This window comes from Echeneis naucrates, chromosome 14, assembly GCF_900963305.1.
Source record: "Echeneis naucrates chromosome 14, fEcheNa1.1, whole genome shotgun sequence".
NCBI classification, from domain to species: Eukaryota; Metazoa; Chordata; class Actinopteri; order Carangiformes; family Echeneidae; genus Echeneis; species Echeneis naucrates.
The window spans coordinates 5387953-5399884 of record NC_042524.1 but is presented as its reverse complement, the minus strand read 5'-3'; the positions used below and the strand labels follow the sequence as shown (position 1 = coordinate 5399884).

The following is an 11932-nucleotide window of genomic DNA, read 5'->3' as shown; positions in this document are numbered from 1 at the left end:
CTGCATCTCTTACCTACAGAGGGAGAGAAAATCAAATACACAATGAACAGACATGTACTTGAGAGAAATTATTGAGGCTTAAAGAAATTATCTTAATGAAGATGTGTTCCTTCTTGAGTGACCACTTGTGTAAACATGTCTGTATTAACTTTCTGGAATAAAATAATTTTGGATGGAGGATGTTACATCAGACTTTTGAAACATTCAAACATCTGTCAGTGTTTTGGCTAAATAACTTGTGCAGTGTACACAGAGTGAGTTAGTGTCTTATTTTAGGAATGAGACGGAAGCTTGCCTAATTTTATCAGCATGACGAGGCCAGATGTAATTAGGGCTTAACCAAAACAGTGTACTGTACCTTCTGTAAGATTTTTTTGCAGATAAGGTACATGGTAGACATTTGGGTTTTGAGACTTCCTGATCTCCTTTTAGGGCTACATATAAGCCTATGCCACCAAGAATAGCTTTACTTACTAGGCACATTATTTCATTTCATATGCAGCAGTTGTCTTCAAGCGGATTTTAAAAACCAGCTCCTTATCAGACAATAAGTATTTGAATGTATATTTATCTTTGTGTTGGGCTTAACCTCAAAATGCTTAAACATACTACTTAAGATTTATTTATGAAATATATGTGCTAATCAGGACAAACAACTTTCACACAAAAACATTTTTTCTGTCCCTGAGTTCATGATTCTTCCTGTTTGTGTTTGGTTTTGTTTCCTCCTTCTGTGAAGGGGTGTGTCTACCCTCTGTAATCCTACACCATTAACACATTGAGGTTACTGTAACTGGCTAAACAGCCTCGACCAGTGAGTACAGGGATTCCAACTTTTCCTCACACCCACATGCCATGTGTTGGCTGTGTGAATCAAGCTGAAGCATGCCATTCCACAGAGACGCAAAGGAAGAAACAAGAAAAAAATACACAGCTATACATGTGGACACAAGAAAGAAATGATTTCCTCTGTCTATAGTTACACAAGGTGGTGAGGTAGAAAAAAGTCTTGGAGAGTGAAGAAAGAGAAAAGAAGATATCGAGAGGGAGAGGAGATGAGGGAACAACCCAAACTTCCCAAACCACCCAATCAGGTAGCGCCTTTGGAATTGGATCCCTCCCTTGTTCACCACCTGAGAGCAGAGAAACACAGCTGAGCCTCTGAGACTCACAGGAGTGAGACCAAGGGAGAATGAAACAAAGAACAGGTGAGAGAAAAAACAGGTCGTCTGCAGAGGAGGCAGCAGAACTTCTTCAGCAAAAGAAGTCACTTCTCTACCAAAACAAGATGGGAATGTAGTGGGCTTTTTTATGTTTTAAGCACAAGACGGACAAGGGGACTCAGGAGAAGTGGACCTGTCTGTAACAACAAAGCAGTGAGCTCACTGTCTCTGGATTGAATGAACTTGACAAAGAGAAGAAATCCTTCTGAAAAGAAACTGGACACCAAACTGCAGACAAAGTAGAGGTGTAGAAAATGAAAACCAGGATTTTCGATTTGCCTGCACACTTTGCTCAACGGAACATTTTCTTGGTGTATTTTTTCTTTCTTTTGAGCCCACTGTTGGACCATCATGTAGTGACTCCTTGCTCGCTTTAAGGACGAGGTTTTGACAATAACCCAGCAGGAGGGGGCTGAGATCGTGAAGACATGTCTCTAGAGGATGTAACAAGCACTAACAGTTTTGTGGTTGAAAGTGGAGCTTCAGCCCGCTGTGATGGACTTTCTTTGAGCCAAGGTCAAGACCAGGATCTGGAGAACCAGAACCAAGGCCAGAATGGGGTGGTACTGGAGCGCATTGCCTTGATATCGTTGGACATGTTCGACCCCAGTGACTTCACTGGGAGGTTCACTAAGTTCCAATCTAAGTCCAGAAAGCGGACAAGGATCATTGGAGGTAGGTAGACAATTTTGGTTTTAACTTAAGAGGCAACATCAAAGTGGACTTAACAGAGTGGACCAGGAGAGAAGCTCCAGCCAGGTTGTCTTTGGCATGAAAACATCAGGTTTAGTAATAATTCTGGTTTGTTTCTGTGTGAATGCTATGACCTGAAGAGGCTGGTTGAAGATCCAGCTAAAATAATTAACCCCCCCCCCCACTGGAATGTGGGTTGGTGGTGTAACCAACTTGGGATTTGAAAAAAAGGAGAAAAAAACAAACATGTTTTGCTATTTATTTATACTATTTTTATAACTACTCAACGTATTCCATAAGCGTCTCTGCTGGGATTTGCAGGCTTGACTTGGCAGGTGTCTTTGTTGTGGCTTTTGTGGACCCTCTGAAAAGTGATACTTTCTGTGTCTTTACGAAAACAGTGCAAGATTACACCCCAAATCCTTTTTCTACAGAATGAGGAAAAACCATCTCAGATGTTGGCACAGATTTTTGACCAACCCATTTACTTTTTAAATTTTGCTTAATTTCCCCTCTGGAAATTTCATGTCCAAACACTTTTAACAGTTGGAGAACACAAAGACCTCAAGCTGTCAGAGCTATAAGAGCTATAAGAGCTGAGTGTGTGGTTAAATTCAGTCGATTATTATTGAATTCTTGATTTTACTAATCTTTGTTCCTAATGTTTGTACATCTTATAGGTATTACTGCAGAGTCTTATAGGTATTAAAACAAGTACCATTAAATGTTATTAGTACGTTGTCTTCAAGTATGTTGAGACAGTAAACTGCAGTTTTCAGTTGTTTTTCTTTTTTGTTGTTTTTTTTTTTGTACCAGAACTTGTAATCTTTACTTGTAGGATGATCTATTGTTTCCACATGACCCTGCTCTGTTAAACATTATAATACAATCAGTTGATCTCACAAGAGATTATTAATATATCCATGTTTTTTGTCTATTATTGGGGAACAACAACAGGATGAAAATCAGTAGAAGGTGGCAAATTTTCACAGTTATTAACTCACGCTATTATCCAGAGTGAGGCAAAGTTAGAGTTTTCACAGAATCATCCTTTATTCATAGGTCACCAACATTTATTCATAAGTAACCAATGGTAATGAAGCAATTATAAGGAGGGACAGAAATGTTCAAAGCTAAGTGTGTCAGAAATGTCATTATAATTAGGGTGAGTGGAGGAGAACAGTTTTTGGGAGTCGTTCTGTATCTGAATGTATTTTTCAGTGGGACTTGGCTCAACTTCAAAAGAGGAGAGAGAAATGGGCGTATGGTGGGAGGCAAAAGGGGAAATCTGGAGTGAGGTACTGTCTGTGTAACCAAGTGCCACCTGTACAAACATGTCTTCCAGGGGCAATTAACAGTGGCCTCTGAATAAATGAGTGCATACATCATAAAGGTCAAATATTATGCTGAAGAAATGCCATGAAATGAAATCAATGCCGTGATAACGTCCATGACTTCAGGCTTTGATGTGAGGGAGACAGATTTACCCGACACAGAAACATTCTTCACAAGAGTTATCCATTTGATCAAACCAGATGCATCAAGAAGATATCGCTCTGTGAAGTGTGTGTGTCTGTGCGTGTTTGTGTTTGTGTATTTCTGTATTTCACTGTATATGCTGTCAGACCATTTAATTCCCACAACCACATGTCAGACGAATGTTAGCTCAGTTTTATTTAATAACTTATTCTAAAAGCAAAAAAAAAAATCTTTCTTCATTTTCTTAGTTTACATTTTATATATCTGAATAATAAAGACAAAAGCCAAACTCATCAAAATCATTAGTTTGCTTTGACATGCAGGTTTGCAATTCAATTCACAACATTATTGGTTATGAATTTTTTCTCTCTTTGCTGTTCTTAATAAAGAGCAGTGACATTTAGGTAGCATTCACATTTTTAGCTGCGCAAAAAGTCATGATATTAAATTTTGCTAAATTAGAAATTTCTGCGGGAATTTATGCTTAGCGGCCAAAACAAAATATGGCTGTTGTCAGCTGCTGTTTGCCCTCTCCCTTAGTGTTTCTGAAGTTCCACCAACTCCTACTGAGTTATAGATTGGTTCTCTAGCAAAATGGGGTTAAGGAGGTGTCAAGTTCCTATGAATTTTCACCCATATCAAATAAATTATTTAGCTTGACAAATTAGGTATGAGTTTGGGTCTGTGGTATTTGGCTGAAAGCTCATTGAAATAGAGTAGGTTTAATTTCGAAGGCTGGATCTATTGTTTCACTGTGTCGCATAAAGCATTCAATTAAATGTAAGTATCCAGAAGACTCAGTATTTACAGAGACTCATTGTTGAAGAACGTTAATTAGGAATATGGCAAAAAAATGGCAGCCTCATTGGGACATCCCTCAAGTAAATGAGCCGGTGTTTACTGCATATCCAGAGAGCCCAGATGTGAATTCTTGCCCTCAGTGTGTGGGCATGTGTGGGAGTGTGCGATCACATGTGGTCAATAAATTTTTATGTACTCAGCTGCCTTGAAAAGAAACTAATCACAACGTTAATTTGAGGTTAAATGGAGAGCATTGCAGTTTATGTCTTGTACATATATGAATTTATATGTGTGTATGTGAGGAGTCACATTCCAGCAGCTGGCATGCTCAGGCCCCTTCTCAGAATGTGAGGAATCCAAGGAGTTGTGTGAGTGTGTGTCTGTGTGTATTTGTGTGTCCATGTCCATGATTTTTATTTGTAAGCTGAATAAATGTAAATCAAAGGCAAAACCTATTCCTATTTCCATTGTAGGCCAAAAATTTGAATTGATTTTCATATCTTGACAATTACTTTCTCTCCAACAAACAACTGGACAGCTGATCCCTCATCATAATTATAGAGGGAACAATGTGTGTATATCAACATTAATCTCCCTTGATTTGATTTCAATTCAACTTCAGGTCCACAATTGATGGATTTGGTTTTGATTTAGTTGGATACTTGATCCTTCAGTACCGTCAGAGTTTCTCAGAATTCAAGCTGGGGAAATCAAAGGTCCAACAAGTGAGCAAGACTTGTTTCCTTGAATGTAAATATGAATGATCAAACGCACATATCTCCTCATTAACTCTGAATCAGTCACCTCTGCATTCTTTCATGATAGTCCTGTGAACTGCAGTCAGCACAGACTGACTTCAGACTCTTCACATTACAGTTTACAAGAGCATCATGACTCAGTGTGGCTCAGCTGTGTGCTTTTTATTCATTTTATTACTTTATTGGATAGCAACAGTGGAGACAGGCAGGGAATGTAAGGAGAGAGTAAAAGTAAAGGAATGATAAATCCAAGTGGTCTCTGTCCTAACCAAACCAACATCTATCCACGAATGGCATGTCATTTACATCCAGAGACACAAGCAATGCTTATCTTCAGCTTTATGGCAAAACAAGATGGGAGGAATAGGTTCAACAAACTGATTATTTGAGTTGAGACACCAAATACGTAAATTGAACTTATTCACAGAAATCATAAAAAGGACTTCTGGATGGTTGCAAGATAGCACTTTGAATATCATGTTTGGTCTACTTTTCTGTACTTGCTAAGTTGTTCTGATTAGCTGAATTATCTCAAGTCAGTAAGCAGTTTAACACCAAAGCAAAAATGATTATTTGCTGATAGTATTTGGCCAGAGACTGTAATGAAGTAAGCAGAAGTTGCAGACAGGAATAGGCCTGCAGTGGTTCTCAGCTATATTTCTCCTCCTTTGAGATTAGACTGTAATTGTCTGTTAATGTGAACCAGGCCATCCTGTGCTTGGTAGCTCTCCTGTGAGCTGCAGCTGTGCATGATACTGTATTTTATCCTTATCCCCTCCCCTCACTCTCATTTTTCTCTCTCCCTGCCCCTGTTCTCGCTCCCCCCAGCCATCCAGCTCCTGTGGCACTTTCACAGTTCATTCAGGGAATTACATGATGACCCTAATTATCCACTTGTACTTCCACTCGTACTCACCCAGCCATAACATCATTGGTTTGATGGCCATCATACTTTTCAGCTTCAACAGTTATAAAAACAGCCAAACAAAAACCTATGTGACTTTAAAATGGAGGGAGATAATTTATCGGCTCCTACTCTCTCTAAATGCCAGAAACTATTTCGCGAAGAGTAACCACTGGACTGGGTGGAAGGTATCATACAAAAGAGAAGTGCTGATAAATGTTGCTGTTAGCCTGATTAACAATTTAAGGAGGGAAACAGTAAATTAAAAACAAAGTAGGGGCAAACCAACTATTTTTTTTATTTGGTAAAATCACAGAAGCTAAGAAAGGCTAATGACGGAGCTAATTACATTTGCTGTTGCTCATTGAAATGTATGTGTTCAGTGGACAGCATTAAATATTGATTGTTTGGAAGCTAAATTTGCAAGAGGAGCCAGTGCATCATCTATTTTTGCTGTTGGTGCTTAGCCAAAGCACAAACCCTTGTTAGAACTACATCAAACGGGTCGATAAATCATTGTAAATACACAAGTATCACTGTCTGCAAGGGAGCAAATTGCAGTACAGTTCGTGAAGAAAGTACATCTCCAGAATCCAAACCAAGATTGTTGGTTATGCAAAGTGATAATGTTAATACATGGATTAATCAGTATCAGGTTTTGTAAACTCTCAAATGTCAACATTGGCCTCAAAAATCCAAAACCAGGTCCACCTCGAAAGAATTTTTGATTTTGTTTGTTGATTCATGTAATTAGTTTGATTGTCTTGGCCCAGACATTGAAGATTTTGAATTGCCTGTCTGCTTATTTCTTACATACCCACTGTGCATGTGGTCACATATTTAAGGAGGATCATACATTACCCCCCCAGCCTCCCACCCCCCTTTTTTTTTTTTTGTTTTTTAACTTTTGCCCACATGCAAGTTTCTCTTATTTCATTTCTCCATCAATGAAGGAAGAATAAATAACAGCACCACAAATGTCATTGTCAGAAATAACTCTACAGGAAACTTGGACTTCTCTAAAGCTGTTTCAACAATTAATCAGTCCCATTCTTCCAGTTAGAGTTGGAATAAATAGACTCAAACTCTGTGTTCAGAGAGGAAGTGATGCAAACTTGGATCCATTGATCGGAAGCAAAATGCTTCTCAAAAACTTCAACACTTGTACTGACTCAAGAGCTGACTCAGCATATTTTATTAAGTTCATTTTCCAACCTTTAGCATGGCTACTCATGGTATATCATGAAAGGAAGTGGTAAGAAATAGTACTAGTAGTAGACCCCAAAGCTTAATTTTGAGACCGTTCTATTTTTATAAAAATTCCCCCACTAGGTGATATCATTCAGAGGCAGTTGTTGGCACATTGTCTCTGTCATTCTATACTGATTACACAATATCATATGTACCAGTAAATCCTAAAAAAAAACCAAAACCCTCTACTACCTCATCCAATATAACTCATATATTCTTCATTTCAATGCCAATGAAAGTTCAATCGTAATTACTTACATTTCTATCTCTTGGTTTCTTTATCCATTGTTAACTTAGTGTTGATAAAAACCCAGAAAACTGGGAAAAAATACTGCTTGTCCCTTTTTTGACATTGTCTTCCGGTTTATAACAGAATTGATATTAAGATTTACTTTTAAAACCCATCATGGCCAGGAACCAGAGTGTTCATAGTTACAAAATAAAATTCATATACATCTTATTTTTGATATAACTTTCCAGAAAGAAAATTTTTACTACTACTGTTATTTATTATTAATATGCTGTTGAACAGCTGTTATTTCTGGCATTTTGGTTGGTTGGTGCAGGCTGCTCGTCACTGCTCTCATTGGTCACTGAGCTTGCAGCATGTTCACTCAGCCTTACTGTGAGACACATTTAGAATCCAGTAAAAATGAATTTCACATTACTGTTGTTTGTCTTTTTCATCTTAAATATTCCACCATATTGCTTTAGTTGTCCCCTCGTGGTCCTTTTCATCCCCCCTCCCTCTATTTTCTGCGATGCCTCTGTGCAGTACTATCCACTGTGTTTTTCTCTCCCTCCCTCCTCTCCTCTCTCTCTCTTCCTCTGCCTTTCCTCTAAGAGGATTGGCTGCCTGCATTTACCAACATCTGTGTATCACTGTCCTGAGAGAGCGAAACAGAGAGGGGATGGGGGGTGTTCGCCAGCAAGAAAGCAACACAGAGCACAGACGAGCCTGAGTGCTGCTCTTTTTTTCTTTTTTCCCCAACACAGACACTCACACACACACAAACAAACACGCAACGCGTTCAGCATCAGACAGCCGCAACATCCGCATCGCTGGCTACCAACCCGCATCCCTGTCTCGTTCTCTCCCAGTCTTTCTCTCTCAGAGCATACTCTTCTTTCTCCTGCTTGTTCTGTCCGCAACATCTCATCCTGCCATCCTGTCCAACCTCTGCTGTCTGTCACCGTGGCGACATAGCCTCTGCAGCCATGGCGACCAGCCAGCAGGATTCAGGTTTCTTCGACATCAGCCTCAAGTCTCTTCTCAAGTCCTTAGGAGGGAGTGAGTACAGGCACCACATCACAGTTGCTGTCACTGGAATGTCAAACAAATGCCTGATACGAAATACTCTTGTGATACTGACTAGTCAGTTCATGCTGTAGTGCAAAGATGAGGCTTATTTTGTTTGTGTGTCTGTGTGTGTTGGGATTACATGAGGTGGAGAAACAGACAGTATACATCATAATCCACACTGTCAATATTTGGCAATGTTACGTAATGGAATAATGGTTGACAAGGGGTGGAGAGAGAGAGAAGCAGAGGAAGTGGGGTGCGGGGGAGAAGTGCTCCAGGGGTTAGCTGAGGATAAATCTCACTCCTCAGCAGTTTTCTATATTAATTATACAACACATTACTCAGCAAAAGCAGAGAAGTTATTCTTTGACTTTATTATTTTCTTTGTGCCCAGCAATAAATGGGTTTTGTTCAAAACCAAAATGTAAATAATAATCATGAAATATGAAACAGATCTGTGTGTTTACACTTGTTATGATCCTGTGAGCCTGTTTTAATGCTGTGTTTACATTTCTAAAGAGTAGTATCACTTAATCTGCTCTGTTGTCAGAAGGTCAGTGTTTACAAAACAAAAGGTAAAGCGGCTGTGCAGCGCTCTGAGTCAGTCTGAGATGGATAACCAGCAGCATCATTTCAGACTGTTGCCAACTGGACATACTGTAATTTCCCCACTCCAAGAGTAGGCTCATGAACCTGAGTCATTACGAAAAGCCGTTGCTATTTCATTGCACCATTGACATCACCATGTAGCCTGTAGGGTACTATAATGTGTTTCCCTGTTGCAGACTCTCCTCTTGTACGTCCTTGTTTCCAAATATTGACTCCATGTTTGTGTGTGTGTGTGAGTGGTTAGCAGGACAGCTGGGTTGAGCTCATATATTGGATGTGTGGTGAAGGTAACTGTCAGCAGGGGTTATGTTAGTTACAGAGGAATTACAGGGAATGTGTTGATGATTCCCTTCTGCCATTTATGATGACGTGATAAAAAAAGAAAACACAGAGACCCTGATAAGTCGGTGTGTGTGTGTGTGTGTGTTTTCCTCACCCAAGCTCCAGTTTGTTTTAGACCAAATTCAGTCATGTGTGGACATGTCTGTTTCAAGGTCATGATAAAGATGGCAGACAGAAAGCTGTAAAGCCAAGAAACAGGCCCGGTGAGTCCAATTTAGGTCTGTGTTTCAAGCATTTATCAATTGCTATCATTAGCTAAATAGCTGATCTCATCAAATTGAGCTTGCTCCATTTCATACCAGCCTTACTAAAATAATCAGTAAAGCTGGCATGAGACAAAGCGCTCTGTAAACCTGCTCAGAAACAAACAAGCACAGATGGAAACACAACCTCCTTGGCAAACATAAAATATATCCATGATTCATGCGTAAAGAAAATAGACATTTGTGTTGTTTACCTTATATTCAGAGTAAAGTGAGACTGAAGAGCCTCTGACAACACACAGGTTTGGTTTTTGCGTGGTCTTGTTGAGGGCTGTTGTAGCTGTATGTTTGTGTCAATCCGTCTTTATGCTTTTAAAAGTGACTCATTGCAATACACTTAGCCAACAAAATGTACAAGCAGTGCAGAATCTGTTATGACGACTTGTGTTTCATAACTGCTTAGTTTACAATCATGTATGAAATGTAAGGCTTCACAAGCCTCACATCTCTGAAGCTGGCATTTATCTGCCAAAATAGTTACTGATTCATTTTATTATTATCTTATATTATCTAACTAGCTATTATATTTACTATCAATCCATATCTCCTCTGTCTTCCTCGACATGTATTCTTCCTTTCCCTCAGTCTTGCTCACCTGTTTTGTTCAATAAACTTTGTCGGATATACGATATGCAGTAAACCAAGGTAGACTTGTATTGACTAGACGTGACAGACTGCTGCTGATTCATCTCTTAAAATGCCAAGTCATCCAAATGTCCCTAGAAGTGCTCCGGTGCACTATATTGACACCCTGTTGAATATGGTGACGTCTTCCTGCTCTCATCTCTTTTCCTCACTGACATGCTTGAGATTCACACACAAGCATTTACACATTCACACACACTCCATATTTATGACATTGAAAACCTGCAATGGATTATCTCTATTTAGAGTCGAGCTTGTATTCTCTGCATTAGATTTGCTGACATTTGCTTTGTAGTTTGACCACATTGCTTCGTTTCCCTAATTTATCACTTCTGCCCTGAGCAACTGTGGTCCACATGTGTATGTATGCATGTTTCTCTGTGTGTATGTGTCTATGCCCCTTTGAGTGTATATCTATTTGCAAGTGTGTACACTTGTGTATGAGTAGGGGGTCAGTGGGAGCGGTGGGTATGTAATAGGGTGGCCGCCAGTGGTCTATATATAGCTCCTCCCTCCTCCCTTCGCCTCTCTCTCGGGGCAGTGTTGAAATTCCAACCCAACTCTTCTCGTCAGATCTCCAGAAGTAGCAGACTTTACTTAACTGCTACTGACAACAAAAGGACAGCCACAAAACCACACTTAAAGAAGCGCTTAATTTCAACACAACTTTCCAATGGGCTTCAGGGATTCCAAGGTCATGGGAGCTGTCGGACAGAGAACTGACGGCAGGCTGGAGGTGAAGCCGAAGCTTAAGTAGAAACTGATTGTTGGTATGTAAGCTCAGATAGCTCACAAGCATGGGGCCTTCCCCAAGCTCTGATCTACCCAAGACTCTGCTGGAGCAGCACAGTGGGACATTTCTCGATCCCAGTTGGTAGAATTCACTCACGGTGGAATTAGTTGGTTGCCTCCTCTGTTATTTTGAGAAGACACTGTCTCTTCCTCTTGCAACACTCACAGCTCTGAAGTGTTAAGGCGTCTTCACTTGGAAAGTTTCACTCTGGCTACGGTGGATTTGGTCTGTGGATACAGCAGATCTTCCTGTTTCAGATGGATTGAATGCACAGTAGAGCTTCAATGCTGCTGTCAAGAGACTGTCTCACCTGTCTATCATTTTCTGAATGATGGAGCTTCACACTTTCAGCTTCGGTTAAACCTGCCCAGTTACTGTCATGGTGGAGTAGCTGGATAATAAAGACAGACTTTGCTCTCCTGAAAGGAATTACTTAGATTTATTAATCATGGGAGCTGTGTTTAACACCCTGTAAACTACTCAGCCTCCCACCCTAACACAGTGTCCAAGTCATCCTCCATTCTACGGGGCGCTCCCGTTTTACCCACCTCAACCCACTGCATCTGCTTCTCTGTCTGAGTGCCTTCAACATGGAAATGCCAACTAAATGGAGCAGGGCTAGTGTTATCAGCTTCATCAAGGGTCTTGGTAAGCGTTCAGTGGTGCGTTTTCATGTTCATGCATGTTTGCATTGGTTGAGTGCAAATAATTTGCTGTGCTGAGTGAGACTTGCAGTGTTGTCCTGCCTGGGCATTTGTATCCGTGTACATCTCACCTCCCCAGTGAGGTCAGGTCACGTGGTGATGAAAGGTCAGTAAAAACTGACAGAGTTGTTAACTCACACTCACTTATCACTTCAGGGGAAAAA

At 40.1% G+C, this 11932-nt stretch overlaps 1 protein-coding gene across 2 annotated transcripts in view; it reads left to right on the top strand.

The window, feature by feature from the left end:
- Window positions 1-858: 858 nt before the first annotated feature.
- Window positions 859-11932, top strand: part of fryb (furry homolog b (Drosophila)) — a 46366-nt gene continuing 35292 nt past the window's right edge. For both annotated transcript variants that reach the window (XM_029518580.1, XM_029518579.1), the window contains exon 1: window positions 859-1898. In XM_029518580.1, the coding sequence (XP_029374440.1) occupies window positions 1652-1898 (247 nt within the window). In that variant the 5' untranslated portion in view covers window positions 859-1651. The remainder of the gene's footprint in view (window positions 1899-11932) is intronic.